General features: G+C 43.5%; 1 protein-coding gene across 1 annotated transcript; it reads right to left on the bottom strand.

Annotated features, from left to right (window-relative positions):
* Positions 1–316: 316 nt before the first annotated feature.
* On the bottom strand, positions 317–17,777 carry LOC114080282 (zinc finger protein 709-like). The gene is made up of 5 exons (XM_071611910.1): positions 17,536–17,777; positions 14,807–14,859; positions 4,485–4,611; positions 3,995–4,055; positions 317–3,432 (listed from the first exon to the last, which is right to left on the bottom strand). Exons 1-5 carry the CDS (start codon positions 17,714–17,716, stop codon positions 1,632–1,634), a joined length of 2,223 nt encoding a protein of 740 aa, XP_071468011.1. The 5' UTR covers positions 17,717–17,777; the 3' UTR covers positions 317–1,631.
* Positions 17,778–18,304: the final 527 nt, after the last annotated feature.

The following is an 18,304-nucleotide window of genomic DNA, read 5'->3' on the forward strand; positions in this document are numbered from 1 at the left end:
ATCCATATCATAAAATCTTTGAATTTTTAAAAATTGTTCATATTTGTAATAGTTGCATCAACACAACTTTATATGCTCATACAATTTGTATAGAAAATCATACACATCAATTAGAAATTCTAAGTCTCAGCAACTCTCACTTGTAGTGAAAACCTACAAAATGGCAAAACTTTAAAAGTTTGTCTTATACCAAAAATTTAAGGATATGTAATTCTAGGACCCTATGCACTCCCATAACAATTTTTAAAGTGAAAACAGACACAAGTAATAATAGATTCAATTTTTTTTTTAAAAAAAAGAGAAACATTTTAAGTAGTTGTTGCAAACCTTTATAATTTTATTTATTTGTTTATGGTGCTCATAATCAAATCCTGTGTCTCACACATGCCAGGCAAGTGTGCTACTGTTGAGCTACAGCCCCAGCCCCAGATTCAAATCTTTTTTGTTATCACAAAATTAAAACAAACCAACCAACAAAACAAACAAAAAACCAGAATGGATAAATTTCAACCTCATGATAACAGTTAAACATTCAGTATTTTAACTCAGAAATAAATGAAATATATTATGATACATAAACATATATATATATATATATATATATATATATATATATATGAGACCTATAAATCACATAATTCATAAGCATGTGTCACATTTATTTCTGCCTAATTTTTTTTTTAACCATTGCACTTAGACAACTTATGAAAACAGGAACCTTAAACAGAAACAGTCACTGGGTATCTGGCTGCTGGTGCCCTCCTCCTCCACTCTCTCTTTTCCCTGCTGCCATTACGTACGCAGCTCTGCTCTGCTCTTCCAACAATGTGTTCTAAGTCATCTCGGACCAAACCAAAGAGCCACCCCAAGATGAACTGAAACCTGCGATCTGTGAGCCAAAGGAAATCTTCTCCCCTTAACTTGAATTTCTCGTGTTTTGACACAGCAATAGAAGGTTGAGTAACATGAAGAAAACTGGAACACCAGATGCCATTATAAGATCCATTACTTGCATAGGGTTTTCACCGTTTTTTGTTTTGTTTTGTTTTTTTGTCTTTTGTCTTTCAAAAAAACTGGGAAATCAGACCTTTTTCACATTCAAGGCTTTTTCTCCATTATGAGTACTTTCATGCATAGGAAGGAAAATGGAATGTCACACATTCAGGAGGTTTATTTGCCAGAGCAAGCAAAATGGTTCTGAAGGCAACTAAGAACTTACATATACTCATTCAGATTTGTTGTAGTGTGAGTCCTTTCTTGTCATTGAAGGTGACTAGAAATATTAAATGATTTGCTACTCTTTTTTTTTTTTGCATTCAAGGCCTTTTCTCCAGCACAAATTTTTTCATGCGTACAATGGGAACTAATAATGTAAGGCATTTTCCATTGTTTCCTCTAATAGGGTTTCCGTCTAGTATGAGTTGATGCTTTGAAATAAAGACTTTATTACCCCATTTACAAACACAGGGCTTCTTTCCCTTATGAGTTTGTTCATATTTTTGAAGGTGAATGGGCCTACTGAAGGTTTTACCAGTTTCATTTGTAGGACTTCTCTTCAGTATGAGTTTATTCGTTGTCTAAGCAGATGAATAACTGAAGGTTTCACCACACTGTTTATATTCACAGAACTTCTATCCAGTGTGAGTTTGTTCATGTATGTGAAGGTTGCTGGACTTAGTGAAAGCTTTTCCACAGTGTTTACACTGATAGGGTTTCTCTCCTGTATGAGTCCGTTCATGTGTATGAAGGTGAGTGGACCTAGCAAAGGCTTTTCCACACTGTTTACATTCATAGGGCCTCTCTCCAGTATGCGTCCGTTTATGTGTGTGAAGGTGACTAGATGTTGTGTAGGCTTTCCCACACTGTTTACACTCATAGGGCTTCTCTCCAGTGTGAATTCGTTCATGTTTTTGAAGGTAAGCAGAACTAATGAAGGTTTTCTCACATTGTTTACATTCATAGGGCTTCTCTCCAGTATGAGTTCGTTCATGTATTTGAAGGTAAGCAGAACTACTGAAGGCTTTCCCACATTCCTTACATTGGTAAGGCCTCTCTCCAGTATGAGTTTGTTCATGTGTTTGAAGGTTAGCAGAACTAATGAAGGCTTTCCCACATTGTTTACATTGATAGGGCTTCTCTCCAGTATGAGTTCGCTCATGTGCATGAAGGTGAGTGGAATTAGTGAAGGCTTTCCCACACTGTATACATTGATAGGGCTTCTCACCAGTATGACTTCGGTGATGTTTGTGGAGGTGACTGGATGTAGTGAAGGCTTTCCCACATTGTTTACATTCATAGGGCTTCTCTCCAGTATGAATTCGTTGATGTATTTGAAGGTAAGAAGAACTAGTAAAGGATTTTCCACATTGTTTACACTCAAAGGGTTTCTCCCCAGTATGAGTTCGTTCATGTTTATGAAGATGACCAACTGTATTGAAGGCTTTGCCACACTGTTTACATTGATAGGGCTTCTCTCCAGTATGAGTTCGCTCATGTATTTGAAGGTAAGCGGAACTAATGAAAACTTTACCACACTCCTTGCATTCATAAGGCTTCTCTCCAGTGTGAGTTCGTTCGTGTACTGGAAGGTAATTGGAACTAGTGAAGGTTTTACCACACTGTTTACACTGATAGGGCTTCTCTCCAGTATGAGTTCGTTCATGTGTGTGGAGGTGAGTGGATGTAGCAAAGGCTTTCCCACATTGTTTACATTGATAGGGCTTCTCTCCAGTATGAGTTCGCTCATGTGTGTGGAGGTGACTGGACTTGGTGAAGGCTTTCCCACATTGTTTACAGTGATAGGGCTTCTCTCCTGTATGAGTTCTTTCATGTAATAGAAGGTAATTGGAACTAGTGAAGGCTTTCCCACACTGTTTACACTGATAGGGCTTCTCTCCTGTATGAGTTTGTTCATGTGTGTGAAGATTACTGTACTTATTAAAAGCTTTCCCACACTGTTTACATTCATAGGGCTTCTCTCCTGTATGAATCCGTTTATGTATTTGAAGGTAAGCAGAACTTATGAAGGCTTTCCCACACTGTTTACATTCATAGGGCTTCTCTCCTGTATGGGTTCTTTCATGTATTGGAAGGTAAGAGGAACTAGTGAAGGCTTTCCCACATTGTTTACATTCATAGGGCTTCTCTCCAGTATGAGTTCGTTCATGTGTTTGAAGGAAAAAGTAACAAGAGAAGGCTTTCCCACATTGTTCACATCCATATGGTTTCTCTCCTGAGTGAGACTGTCCATGTTTTCGAAAAGACCTGGAACAACTGAACTCTTTTCCGCATGTCAAACATTTATAAGGTCCACTTACGGTGTGCACTGCTACTTGTCTTTGAATACTTGTGAGAGAAGTTAAAGATTTTCTCTTCTGTTTAAGTTCAGATGGCTTCCTTCTACTCTCCTCATTCTCAGATGGAATGATGTGGCTATTAAAATAAAAAGTAACAGGAAGATGTGTCTACACAGTTGCTTTCACATGGACTTACTCTAGTAGGAATATCCTTTTTTAAAGTAAATTTGAAATCTCACTGAAGGTTTTTCCACACTGAGTACCTAATTTTAATTTTCCAGAGCAAACAATGATTTCTATAAAAAGTTACAAGCAATATTAAGGGTTGGCTCTTTATTTCTTTTGTATTTATTAATAAGCCTTAGAAGTATATCATTACTAACATCAGGGAGTCCGGATTTACAGTCATGTCTAAACTTTGAAGGTAAATGCACTGATTAGTCTGCAACCCTGATTCCCCACAGGTACTACTGAAAGAGTAGTATCACAAATGCAGCAAATAGTACTGGCAGCATATCAATTATACTGAACATACTAAAATTCAATCCTATTCCTTAAAATTCACATTTCCAATACAAAATTTCCAGGAATAAAAATATTTCATTTGCGTTTAATTGATTTGTTAGCTAGTTCTTTAAGTTATAAGACATGCACAGTTCCCTTAAGGGATTCTGCTTCCTCTTGGGAGCATAAATTACCTTAGATCTCTCCCAGGAATTGTGTTCTGTTCTTCAACGTTCTGGTCCACCCATTTGTTTCCTAAAATGTTGGCCCAGAATAATCATTATGAATTAATGTAGTTTAAGAATAAATTACAACCCCGGCAGTGGTGCACACCTGTAATCCCAGTGGCATGGGAGGCTGAGGCAGGAGAATCACAAGTTCAAAGCCAGCCTCAGCAGAAGCAAGGCACTTAGCAACTCAGTGAGACCCTTTCTGTAAATAAAGTACAAAATAGGGCTGGGACTGTGGCTCACTGGTCGAGCCCCTGGAGTTCAATTCCCAGTACGCACAAAAAAAGAAAAAAGAAAAAAAAAAGACTAAATCATAGGAATCATACTGCTAAGTGCAATGACATCTGGCCTCATTTGCTCCCAGAGTAAAGTACACATTCTTAACTTGTGAGAAGAAAAATAAAAGTTCACATAATCTGCATTTGATTATGTAAATAAATGTTATCATTCTTACCTATAGAAGCCAGATTTCTAAGGACTTCCTGCATCACATCCCTGTGGAGATTCTTCTGGGAAGGATCCAACAAAGCCCACTCTTCCTGGGTGAAGTTAACAGCCACATCCTCAAAGGCCACTGAGGTCTAAAATATTACAAAAGTACAGTGCAGGCCAGGAGAGATTGACAGCATGAAGAATCTACTCTCTACATGCAAGATGTTCATATGATTTTGTGGCCTCCAATATCTCTTTCATTACTTGGTCATCAAAACTTGTATTCTCTATCCGTACTCAGTCTTCAAACAGAATAATTCTTATATAAGAATGAAAGTACTTAGAAAATTAAGAGCAGAGCAAAAATACTCTTCTTGTTGTGGAGAACAAAGAGTAAGGTATGCTCCTGGGTCACCCATAATGTCTTCAAAGGGTGCATGTCTGCACATCATTTTTTTTTCCTTTTTTGGGGGTGCTGGGGATTGAACCCAGGTCACTATGCATGCCAGGCAAACATTCTACCAACTGAGCGATATAATGAAGCCATACTACCTCATGTGCAGAAGAGAGTTAATATTAGTCCTGATAGTACCTACTGTAAGAAATGCCTACTGACAAAAGTTGCATCTTTGCTGGAAGGGGAACTAAGGATGGAGAGGGATCCCAACGAACTAAGCAGTAAGGCTGAATCACAGTGTAAGAGTGTATTTAATGAAACTTTGCTTTCCTTTGGAAATTCTATGATTTTGCTCCAATATTATGTTAGAACTTAAAAAATTCAAAATCCTTCCTACCAAAACAGAATCCTCTGAGCAAAGAGTCTAGGAACTGCCCTAGTAGACCGCATTTCATCCAGGTACTCACAATATGGTAACTGGGGATTGAGCTCATCCTGTGTGACTACAGCAAAAGAATAAGTAGAATTTAAGGTGCTTTACTCAACATCAAATTTAATCAACTAGTAAGCAACAACAGTGATAAATAAACAATTTGATAATTTATTCTGATTAATATCAAGATACAGTTGGATAAGTGTCAAATACTTTTACTGACATTTAACAAACAGAATTTCTAGTAATCACCAGAAAGTACTTTTCCAAGCCAAATGAAAATAAGAAATGTGTAACACCTATCCAACTGTGGTAGACAGCAGACTGTTGGCTTTTCCAATATACACTCATGTGCCACATGACTATGTTTTGATCAAAGACATTTGGGGTTAATAATGGGCTACATATGCATGGTTATCCGTAGTAAAGAGATAACTGATGTGTTTATAGTGATGGTGGTACAAACAAACATACTGCATGATCACCTTTGGTATCTTGTTACGTAAGATGCTGTGCAAGGCTGTACCTGGGAAGCATCGTCTCCACAGAGCCTAGGTCTGTAATAGGCTATTCCTTCTAGGACTGTGTAAACACACTTTGGTGTTTGTGCAATGGTGAGAAAGAAAATGAATTCTTAAGTTGATAATTTCTTCTGATTAATTATCTAATTATCTCTCTGCTAATCCTATGCTATTTCCAATAGTATATCTTAGATGTTCTTTATTTATAGTCTGGTGTCACTTAAACATCATGACTATAAATAAAGAACATCTAAGATATACTATTGGAAACAGCATAGAATTAGCAGAGCAATAAACCGAGAGAACAAAAGAAAAAAAAATCAGTGCCTTGGAATTCATATAGATGAGTAAAAACATAACAGGTAAGGTATACAAGTGGAGACATTCACAAGCAATTCAGAAGATGAGTCAAAACAAACTGGTATCTAATTTTTAAAAAATGCATTACTTCCTTCCATTCCATAGACAAAATATAAATTCATTACAGATTCTGATGTGAAATACAAAACTAAAACACTTTCAGAAGCTTACAGGAAATATTTTCCTAGAGGAATAGGGAAAACATTTTCACATAACAAGAGTAAGCAATAATGAAGAATGAGAAATTCAAACATTAAAATTAGAGGAATAAAAAGATGAAAACACCTGCAAGAGGGGAGACACCTGCAATATGTGACACAGAGAGTTAGGGTGCCGAGCACGCGGCTCAGGGGGCTGAGGCAGGACAATCGAATGCAGGATCAAAGCCAGCCTCAGCAACGTAGCAAAGCCCCGAGCAAATGGGCAACAACCTGGCTCTAAATAAATAATTAGAAGAAGCTGGGGATGTGGCTCAGTGGTTAAGCGCCCCTAAGTTCAAACCCTGGTAGAGAGAGAGACAGAGAGACAGAGACAGACAGAGACAGAGACAGAGACACGGAGAGATGGAGCACGTGCACACACACCAGGGCCCAGAGTGAGAATAATCAACATATGACTCAAATGGGAAATAGCCAGACGTGGGACAGAAGGTGAAAGCTGCCTATGGAGAAAGGACCACCTCTGGGTGAAGAGAAGCCCAGGAGAAGGACAAGCAGATGAGCACTGACACCCACTGCAGGCCCAGCGCCCCTCAGTCAGGCAGGATGTGGGTAGTGGGGAGAGCAGGACGGCTGCCTGTCTAGTGGTATTTCCTCACACCTGAAATTTACCATGACCTGCAGCCCAGAGACTTTTTCTGTGTATTCTTAGGGGTCCTCACAAATTCACGTCTTACCTCCTGAACTGCTGCCAGGCTCACACAGTCAAGATCACAAAAAACTGCCCTTTGCTGCCAGCACAGGGAGGAAAAGGAGCCATTTCCAGCACACCCAGAGAACTCTATCTTCCTGAGCCTACATTCAAAGGAAACTACTTCTCCAAGGCTGAGTCACCCAAGACATTATCAGCAAAAACTTGTGGGGAAAAAGAAACACTGAGCCCAGCTCCCCCTAATCTTCCTGCCTAGGTCAGGGAGGAGGAAGGGCTGAGGCTCTTAGAAACAAAGCCATGAAATGATCTCGTAAGTAGAAAATTCTAAACTGTGCATGCGCTGAAGAAGAAAACGCAAATGCCTGGAACTAAAAAATAAAGCCAAACTGTACACCACCACAATAAACACAACACACTTACATCCACTAAAACACGAGCAACCTGAAAGCCATCACAGAAGATCAAGAGTAAAAGTATTTAGAAATTACCAAGAAGACTTTACAAAAACCACAAAATATTTCTGAAAGAAATGACACACATAAAAATATCTAGCATTTGTGAGCTCAAAGAATTGTAAATCTGCCTAAAAATCAACCATGAGGTCAATTCACTGCCTTTCATATTATCAATGACATTTTTATACAAAATAAGAAGTACTATTCTAAGATTCACGTGGAATTGAAAGAAACTCAACAATGGAAGAAGAAAAATAAAGTGTAAAGTGATTTCAAAACCTGCTTTAAAGGAGTAACAAAGGGAGTGTAGAACTAGTTTAAAGGCAGACACACAGAGCAGTGAAGGAGGACAGGGGGACCCAGGACCATGCAGATACACAGAAGGAAATGATGTCTCTCAAGGGGCCAGGGTCATTCCAGGGGACCAGGATCTCTGGAGAATGAATGGATGGGAAACTGGATGTTCATGGCAGCACCTAAAGTCAGATGCTCCCCTCACAGCACACGCATACATGAGATCCATGGGGACCAAAGTCCTGAAGTAAGATGTGAACCTCACCAATTCTTAGAAGAAAATGCAGACCACATGTCTCACAACACTGGATTTGGGGATGGTTTCTGGGATATAGTACCATCCATTTGATTCATGAGAATAATAGATAAACCTAATTTCACCAAAAATAGCTTTTAGGCCTTTCATTTGCAGCAATGAAGCCAGGACTATTGAATACCATTCTAAGTGAAATAAGTCAGGAAGAGAGAGAGACACCAACTGTGTGTTCTTACACAGCAAAGCTCCAAGTTGGCTTCCAGAAAGTACAAGGGTATTCACCAAAGATGAGGAGGAGAGAGGAGAGGGGACAGCAGGGCTGGGTATCAGGTACCAGAGTCCACTCAGGAGGAGCCAGCACTTCTGCTTTCCAGCAGAGTAGGTGGCCATAGTGCACAACATGTCACTGTGGTTTTCATAATAAAGCTGGGGAGCAGTCCACTGACCCTAAGAAATGATAAATGTTAGGAATGGAAGAGCCAGTGCCCTGATCTGATTAAGATGCAACGAAACAGGTATATAACCAGCTCACTGCACCTCATCCACATGTGCAACTTAAAAGTGAATCGGCATTAGAAAGGAAAATGTTGTCCTTCATAGGACACCGTCAACAGGTGAAATGGCACTGGAAAGAATTGTAGAAAATACCTGCACATTGTGCATCTGGAAAGGAGTTGAAAACTTGAAAGAATGAAGAAAAACCAGCTGACAAAGCTCAACTCCTTCTGACAAAGCTCAACTCCTTCTGACATAAGGATGCAAACCTAACTGTAATAAAATGAAACACCTTAAAAAGTGCCAGAGATCTTCAAAGCCTACACTGAAGGCTACACTGAAGGATGAAAGGCTGTCTCCATGACAACAAAAACAAGTCAAGGATGCCTGCTCTCACCACTTCCAGACAACACAGCAAGAGGAGTGCTACCAGGGAAGCCAGGAAAAAAATCCCTGTGTTCCAGACTTCAGCCAACTCACGTAGCCCCAGACAGTGGGACAAAATCAAAGACTTCACCACGCAGTTGGAGGTGGGCATAGGCAACTCAGACTCAGACTATCACCTGCAGAGAGAACAGGCACCAAGATGGGAGGAGACAGTGCAGCCTCTGCACCCTTCACCATCTCGTTTCCCATCAATAAGGACTACCTGGCAGTGGTACCTGTTTGACTTGTATTTCTTGCTTTCTGCTCCCTAAAGTCTCTACTGCAAGGGGCCAGGAACACATGATGGTGTTTCTTCACTGCTGTTCCTACCAGAAAGCGTGCAATATGGGCATAGATCCACACTTGATAAGTCCCAGGGCTCTAAGACACACACAAATACACACAGGTCTCACACAAACCTCCTGGCAGTCCCATGACCCCTCAACTTTCACAGGCTGAAGTGATCAACCATATCTCATGTATCACAGTGCTGGCTCCTGGATCCCAAGCCATTCCCCACAGTTGGGATAACCCAAATGAGTTCACACTGTAGATCCACATAAAATCCTGTGCTGCAAAACTTACAACAGCAGTACACGATTTCACTGTAGAAATTGAAAATATCATACAATATTGCAAGGGATCCAGAATACCACACAACTCTGAAAAACAGAGCAGCAATTTGAGTAGCACTTTATGAGTAAAAAAATACTTGCTTCAAGTTAACAGTAACCAAGGTGCAGTAATGGCACCAGGAACCCCATGTAGATGAGGAATCACAACAACTCCAGGGAGCAAGAGGTCAAGGAAACAGCAGAGTGAGCTGCTCCACACAGAAACTTAGAAATACAAGCAGAACCATCATGATGTTGGAGCAGCCTCAAATTTCACCTAACTGCATGATGCAGCTTCAGGGAAACATGGCTGGCGGCCTTGCAGAGGTTTCACTGTCCTTGCTGCAAACCATGAAACTCAGCACCATCCTCCATACAGTAGCCTGAGCGCTCAGTGTGGGCTCCTGTCATTGATGCCAGTAACCAAGGACTTAACCTGTGAATCACTGCAGTTGGACAACACAGGGGATCTAGAGCTATCTGACTCTGAAAAAAGCCTCTGACTGCTGTGTCTAAGTCAGAAGACAACAGGTGTAAAAAATTATTGGGAATTGCTTAAACATGTTTTAAGTAAAAAAAAATCCTGCATCTGGATGGATGTTTATACAAAAACAATCACAACGTGAACCTGGCAAAAAAAAGGTCCAATAAACATTTTTCTCAGATATTACAATATTCGGGTGGGCACAGTAGGGTATGGCTCAAATCCCAGGAATTTAGCAGGCTGAGGTGAGAGGATGACATGTTCTAGTCTACCCTAGGTAACCTGTCTCAAAATTAAAAATTAAAGGACCTGGGGATGTAGCTCAGTGACACAGCACCCCTGGGTTCAATTCCTAGAATATAAAAAAAATGAGAGTATTCACGGCACCCAGGTATTCCAGGGAACTGAGAAAGCCCATGCAGGCCAGGAAGAATCCTTTCAGAGAGGACCAAGAAAGACGACATGCCCAGCACTGGTTGCTCTCCAGGCTCAGGTCTGCAGAGAACTGAGGCTGGAGGGGTATAAACAGCACGACCATGTGTTAAAGCAGCAGCCCCAGCTCCACTATCCACAGGCCCTGGAGGAGCTGAGCTCTTGCTGTTTCTTCTGTTTTCTTTACAGCTATTTCCTCATGGAACTCCATTAAAACTCAAGCTCAACACAAGCTAAGAGAGACCCTCTGAGTACACTGAGCAACTAAACTCTTGCCTCCAAAAATACGCTGGAAAGTCACTACACACAATGGCTACAGCCTTCAACAAAAGCAAACTCTGAATAGAGGGAGAAACTGATTTCAGAGGAATCCATTGTAATATTCAAATACCCACTTCTCAAAAGCAACAAAATAAAGAATACACAGAAATAGGAATATACAGAAATAGGAATATACATCTCATCAATGGAAAAATGCTTGAATTAAACCACTATTAAGAAAACATGGACAGGGCTAAGGTTGTGGCTCAGTGGTAGAGCACTTGCCTGGCATGGGTGAGGCACTGGGTTCAAACCTCAGCACCACATTAAAAAAAAAAATAAACAAATAAAATAAAGACATTGTGTTCACCTATAATTTTAAAAAAAGCTTAAAAAAAAAAAAGAAAACATGAACACTAGAGTCACTAACAAGACTTAAAACCAACTGCCTGAATCTTTAAGATGCACCACCTACAAAAGGTCAAAACACATGATGAATAACTGAGAGACTCACATGGACACGCAGTGAAATCTAGTGACAGAAGGAGTCAGCGGCAATCGCCTGACAGTGAGTGACAGCTGGAGCACACATAGAGCTGTCGTGGTGTCAGTCTAGCTCAACAGCACACCCACCACAGGTACCTCTAGGGCACTTAGCCAACAGCAGCCCAGCACACATCCTTCTCAACATCACAGGGAAGTATCCACAACCAGCCACCTTCAGCCACGACAGGCGTTAGTGCAGAAGGCTACCAAATCCCAACATGGCACCAGGAACACTGGAATTACCATGGCGTCAGTAACAGAAACACAGCTGGGTGACCTACAGATATCTGCAGGTTAAATCCCAAAGTTCCAAACAGCACACGGGTCAAGGGTGTCTCAGGATCAGTCTGAATATTTCAAAGGAAGAAAAAACTGAAAAAAAACTGAAACTGCATCTTAGGAAACTTTGTGGAAGAGAGCACAGGCAGGGCTTAGGGGGAATTAGAGGAGCTGAAGGATTATATTACAAAAGAAGAACTAAAATCAACCCTTCATCCTTCCACTTCAGGAACTAAAGAACGAACACCAAGGAGAACCTACATCTGATGCTATCATATAATTAAAGACATCAATGAAACTGTGATGAGGAAATCAATAGAGAATCAACTCAAAAGCAGGCTCTTTGTGGACATACTTGTAACAGATACACCACAGCTAAGTTAAGAAAAGAGACACAAAACTTACTCAGCAGAAATGAAAGATACCATTATTCATCCTACAGAGAGTAAAAAAACCATAAAGGAATATTATGAATAACTGTCTGGACCCAATTTGAGAACTCAGATGAACGGGACCAACTCCAGGAGGAAAACAATCTACCACAACTCACACCAGAGGAGGAACACACAACATGGACAGGCTAATGAAATGATAATAACCATCATCAGAGGAAAGGCATGGCTCAGTGACGTCATGGTGGATTCTGCACCACACTAAGGAGGAAATGAAAACTACCCTTAATCCCCTCTAAAAGGAAGCAGGTAACACTTCCAACTCATTCCTCAAGGTGTAGCCTATATGATATGCTGTGATGTGAACAGTTTCTGGCAGCTAGACCAGGGAACCTGTGTGGACCATAGATGAGTGGATTCAGCACCCTGGCAAAATTGCAAAATAAGCATCAATATAAAAAGGATAAATGAATTGCATGTACTTTGATCAAATTGCAGTGAAGCAGCTCGATTGTTTCTTTAATTTCATTTCTTAAATTCTGTGAAGTCCAAGACCAGGATTGGTTTGTTGAGGAACTTCAGAAAACTATTTCTACAAGTAGAAAGAGTAGACAAACATTTAAGAGTAGCCAAAATGTCCAGGAGTCTCCAACAGCTTGTAGAAAACAATATCTGATAGTATTATAGACTGAAGGGCCATGTAAACCCCAAATTCACAAGGTACAAGGTGAACTCCCAGTGGGTGGCATTAGGAAGGGGAATCTGGGAGGGACCTGGAATTAGATGAGATCATAAAAGATGCTCATGAATTATTAGTAATCTCATGAAAATCTGTTCTGTTCACACAACAGAATTTTCATTTAATAACAATTTCCATGATACTGAATCGATTTGTAATTGCCATGTTTGTCCCATAAAATTTATTGTATCTTCCAAGTTCAAAAAACAGGAAGCAAAATGGAGCTGTCCACTATAAGGAGTTCTTCATTATACAAAGGAACCAATATTCTCACGAATCTTTGTAGTCCAAATTTATCTACCACAACTTTTGTGGAAATGCAATCATTTTCTACAGCAACAATGACAGATTTTTTTTTATATTTCTTTTCTCTAGTAGCGTTCTTGATCCTAAGACACATAACTGCATTTGAAATCAAATTATAAAAAAAAGGTGAGGTCTCACAAACTTTCTACATGTGGAAAGAGGAAGCAGAAAGGTAAATAAGAATTTTTATCAAACACACACACACACAAAAAAAACCTATCTTTTTTTTTTTTAAATCTTCTTTTTATGTCTTTTAGAATAGTTTACTTTGCTGAGCTCTGAATAAACACATTCTACATTTAAAACTGGGTCTTAAATAAGGGGGCAGATCATTTCAAAGTGAAAAACACAGAAAGGGCTGGTGCTGAGGGAGCATAGATGTGTCAGGCTCAAGGGGCGGGTAAAGTCCTGCCCACTGAAACACTCCATGATCACCCTCCCAGGAGACCTAGACCATGACTCCAGTCTAGGAGGCTTTCAGGTTTGCACAGCACTGCACTGGGGTGGGTGGTCCTTATGCTCTGGGAGAATTTTCCTCCTATACAACTGTGAGAGAATGCAAGGGCAGGAATCACTGCTGATCTGGCCCCTTAGCACCAGCATCCACAGGCTCACTGTCCACCTGTCTCCAAGGAATGGGAACAGGGCTTGAGGGAAACAGTGTCCCTAGGAGGCAGCTATCTAGATGAGGCCTATTCCAGGAGATTCCTCAGCCCCAGGGCCTCCAGCTTCTCCCCTGAGAAGCTGCAACCCACATCTCAGGCTGTTCTCTAGGAGGAGTTGACCCTGAAATTGCCTGTACCCTGCAGGACAAAGGTCAGCTATAGGCACCTTGGGGCAGCCCCATGAAAGGGCAGTGGCCTAGTACACAGGACCTTGTGAAGAGCTGAAAGGGAACTTTTACCCTAAGGCATTAAGCCTCTGTGCCTGGGCAAGGTAAAGAAAGACAGACCCAAAGGGTTGTGACAGTGGGGCTAGCTGGTGGTGCACTCCTGTAATCCCAGACAGGAAGATCGCAAGTTCAGAGCCAGCCTCAGCAACTGGTGAGGCACTAAGCAACTCAGTGAGACCCAGTCTCTAATAAAAATACAAAATAGAACTGGGATATAGGTCAGCTGTTGAGTGTCCCTGAGTTCAATCCCTAGTACCCCCACACACACCCAGAAATAAATAGCAAGAGTTGCAACAATGGAGTTCCAGGTGACTGTCCTGTGCTTTCACCACTTGGCAAATGTTCACAAACAGAAACAAATATTTGATGCTGTGCCCACTGAATGCAGTGTGAGGAGCAAAGAGTGGATAATGCTCTGAACTGGATCGGGAAGTTGAGTCTGGAAATGTGAGGAGAAAGTAGGTATTATAAGGATCAATTAAAAGCCCTAGCAGGGATTAGGTGTGGGAGATGGGGGCAAATTGACTCCTAGTGAAGAGTACGGACATGGACTCCTCAGATCAGCATCCTCTACAAAGGAGCCCCACACCTGAGGCAGGATCCCCTGAGGCCCACTGTCTTCAATGCACACTGAGGGGCTGGGCTGGCATCAAGCTGCACAGAGAGTGTTCTGCCAAAGTGGCTGCAGACCAGGCAGCACACTGGGAACCCACCTGCACTAGCCCACACCATGTCCTGAAGGCATCAAGGGCTGAGCTGTAGCAGCATCTGACTCAGGTCTGGGCTGACTGACTCTGGAGCTGACAGTGGGAGGCCAGAATCCAGCCACAGCTGGTTACCACCAGTTCTAAACAGCCCACCTCCCTGAGCAGTCCTGGCCCCACACACTCACCATTTCCTGCCTTCTGGAGAGTCCTGACTTCCTTCCTGTGGACCTCATAGCACCTGGAGGTCAAAAAGAGATAGACCTGAGCCAGAGCCACTTGGGCCTCACACAGCAGAGAAGACACAGTCCTGGAGATGGATTCTGAGCTGCAGAGGATGAGAGATAAAGGCCTCTGAGACCACAGAAGGCCACCTGCTCCAGAAGACCCCTCTCTTGTCCCAGCTCATATACGCACACTTTGGGGCCCGAGTGACAGGAGATGTATCAGGCTCCTGGATAAATGAGGCCAGAAGGACAGGGTTTTGGCTACGGCCCTTTTCAGGCAGGGTTTCCTCCCTGCAAGGGGACCTGCCCCACCAGGGGACACTTCCACTTAGGCAGAGCTGAGTCCTGGCTTTCCAAAGCAGGCCCCGAAGTTCTTCTGCACCTCTGGGCACAGAGTCACAAGCATATGTGAGGAATTACAGCCTTGGTGTCCAAGGCAGCCGACTGCCATCTTTTTAACCCATGGCAGAAACCTTCTGATACTGAAAATCCCTCCCCTCTTTTTTTTTTCCCCTCATAAGCAATTAGGGGAACAGTTTTCTCTTCAGGAATCAGAACAAATACTTGGTACTCAAACTTAACTCAAGTTTCCCTCCTTCCTCCAGGACCCTGGACTCTGACCCACTGGTGCTAGAAATAACATAGAACCCTTCTTCCTGGTGCCTCTTGAGAACAGGCTGACTTCTGGGGAAACACTCTCTGACCTGGGATCTGACCTGGTCCCCTCCTCGCTGCCCTCCCCTCCAGCTTCTCCCTGACCCTGTTTGCCCCTCCCTAGGAAAGCAGCCCTTTCTGCAGGAGCTGTGGGTGCTTGCAGAGCTGACTGGTTCCACATACCCCTAAGTTCAACCCCTGGTACAAAAAAAAATAAAAAAATAAAAAGCAATAAACTCAGTGTGAAGGAGGAAACAGTATATGAGAATCTTTAATTGACAGAATATTAGACCAAATATTTCTTTTTCTTATTCTTCTGAATTACCCTTCTTCCTTGCCCTCTGGAAATATTTTCTCATCTTTTTTAGGTCTACTAATAAATGGCATTTTGCAGCTAATGAGTAACTGAAGTGAGCAAGTCTTTCCAAGGCAGCAAACCCAGGGAAGGGCTTCCCTGCCTGGACACTGACCTGTCAGACTCCAGCTTCAGGTCAGCCCAGCTGTCACCAGGCACATCCTCCCGCCCCCTCAGGTTGCCTTTGTAGTTTCTTGGGTGGTAGTGGTCGCTGTTATCACTGAGCCTCATCTGCAGCTCATTTTATTTTTTATTTTGAGACAGGGTGTTGCTAAAGCAGGTTTCAAAACTGCGATCCTCCTGCCTAAGCTTCCCAAGCTTGCTGGGATTACAGGCTGGGCCAAAAGTTTATAGGTTTTTGCTCCACACTGCTGGGGTCAGTTTTCCCTGCTTTGGAATCCTTGTTGTCCCTTCATGACTCTGAGAGAATCCAGAGGACAGGAATCATGTCTGTCCCTCTCCCTTCATACCAGCATCCCACTGTCTGACCAGTGGGTCCCTAAGAATGGACAAGGTCACAGGGTGCAGTGGCACATGGTTGTAATCCCAGCAGCTCAGGAGGCTGAGGCAGGAGGATTGTGAGTTCAAAGCCAGCCTTAGCATCTTAGGGATGCCCTAAGCAGCAACTGAGACTCTGTCTCCAAATATTAAAAAAAGGCTGTGGATGTGGCTCACAGATTAAATGCCCCTGGGTTCAATACCTGGCTTAAAAAAAACAAAACAAAACAAAAAAAACAGAATGGAACAGGTCTTATGGGGAGACAGTGTCCCTCTCCAGGAGATTCCTCAGCCCCAGGGCCTCCAGCTTCTCCCTTCAGAAGCTGCACTCCACACCTCAAACTGTCCTCTAGGAGGAGCTGACCAGGGCCTGAAATTCCCTGCATCTTTCAGGACATGGGGCAGCTGTGGACACCCTGTGACAACCCCCATGAAAGAACAGGATAGTGGCTCGGGACACAGGATCCTGTAAAGTGGCCAAAAGACACCTGTGCCCAAAGGCATTTATGAGGCACCTGTCCTTAGAGAAGATAAAGAGTCATAAGTGCTTCTTAATCTCAAGTTCAGGTCATTCCTCTCTGCTTTCCACTCCTAGGAAAGAAATGTTCACCCACGCAAAAAAAAAAAAAAAAAAAAAAAAAAGGCCGTCCATTACTTGGTGAAACTACAACAACTAAATCACTGTCACCTGCACGTCGCCTTAAGAACTGACAGTCCAGAAAGTGCGCGCCAGAGGGTGCAGTCGGCGGCGTCTGGGAACGCGGGAAGGCACAGCTGCCGCCCTAAGAGGAGCCAGGCTCTAGAATGGCAATGCATTTGGGACCCGCTTCTTGCGCACGGGGAACGGGGCGCGCGGACAAGCGCGTTCCTCCCACCGACCACCGCCGCTGCGTGCCTGGGAGCCGCCGGCTGCGGGAACTGCCCAGATGACCCACGGAGGTCGGAGGCTGTCAAAGGGAGAGGACTGGACTCCAGGGTCCCGCTGCCGCTTAGCCCACTCCGCGGTCCCAGGGAACAGCGCCACTCGCCAACGGGGACCCGCGCCAGCCCACTCGCGGCCCCAGAGGACAGGGCCCTGAGCCACCCACCAGCCCGGACTCCGCCCCACGCTCCGCAGCTGAACCTCACGCCGGTCCCCACGCCGGGCGCTGATCGGGTCCGCCAGTCTTGACCGCACACCCACCGTCTCTGGTCTGCGGAGTGATTCGCTGTCCTCCCGAGGAATCTTTAGACACCCGAGCGGGGAGACACAGGCCGCGCAGAGCCTCCCGAGCTTCCGGAGCAGAGGACGCGGGCCTGCGAGGAAGGAGCTCCGCGGACGAGGAAGAAAAGCCCGCGAGACTGCGGAAGCCCGCCCTTGCCATCCGTTCGCGCGCTGGACTAGACAGTTCCGCCCCAGCGCCCTGATGGACAATACCTAGGCAACGCCCCCGTCGTGAGTGACAGCTAAGCTCATCCAATCCCTGGCTGCCAGAGGCCAGAGTGACAGGTGTATTGACCCATCTCTTTTCAGGTTCACCCTCGCGGTTGCGCTGAGACCTGACCCTGTGGGGACGCGTTCGCTGTGAAGCTGGCAGAAGATAGTTTAGAAATGGTTGTCACGAACGGAGCAAAGCAGAGGAAGAGATGTGCTGCTCCTGCCTGAAGCGACATGAGCTTTGCCTTAGCAGTTCAGAGCGCACCCTTCCTGACCTCTACTGTTGTGACCGCTTGGACGCTCAAGGGAGCCCGGCTTCTAGGGCAACAGCCTGCTGTGGCAACCTGATGGGTGCCGCGAGCTTAGTTCACAGGTCTGGAAGCCACAGGGACCAAGTTCAAGCAGGTGAAGTTGATTATAAATTACTCAACGAATGTGTGCAGTGTTTTTTTTTTATACATGTGATCAACCCAATACAGTAGGTTTTTACTAGTGGGTATTTTCGAGGAGACCGCTCTGACATTTACTCTGCATT

The sequence above is a fragment of the Marmota flaviventris genome, chromosome 5, assembly GCF_047511675.1.
Source record: "Marmota flaviventris isolate mMarFla1 chromosome 5, mMarFla1.hap1, whole genome shotgun sequence".
Taxonomy (NCBI): Eukaryota; Metazoa; Chordata; class Mammalia; order Rodentia; family Sciuridae; genus Marmota; species Marmota flaviventris.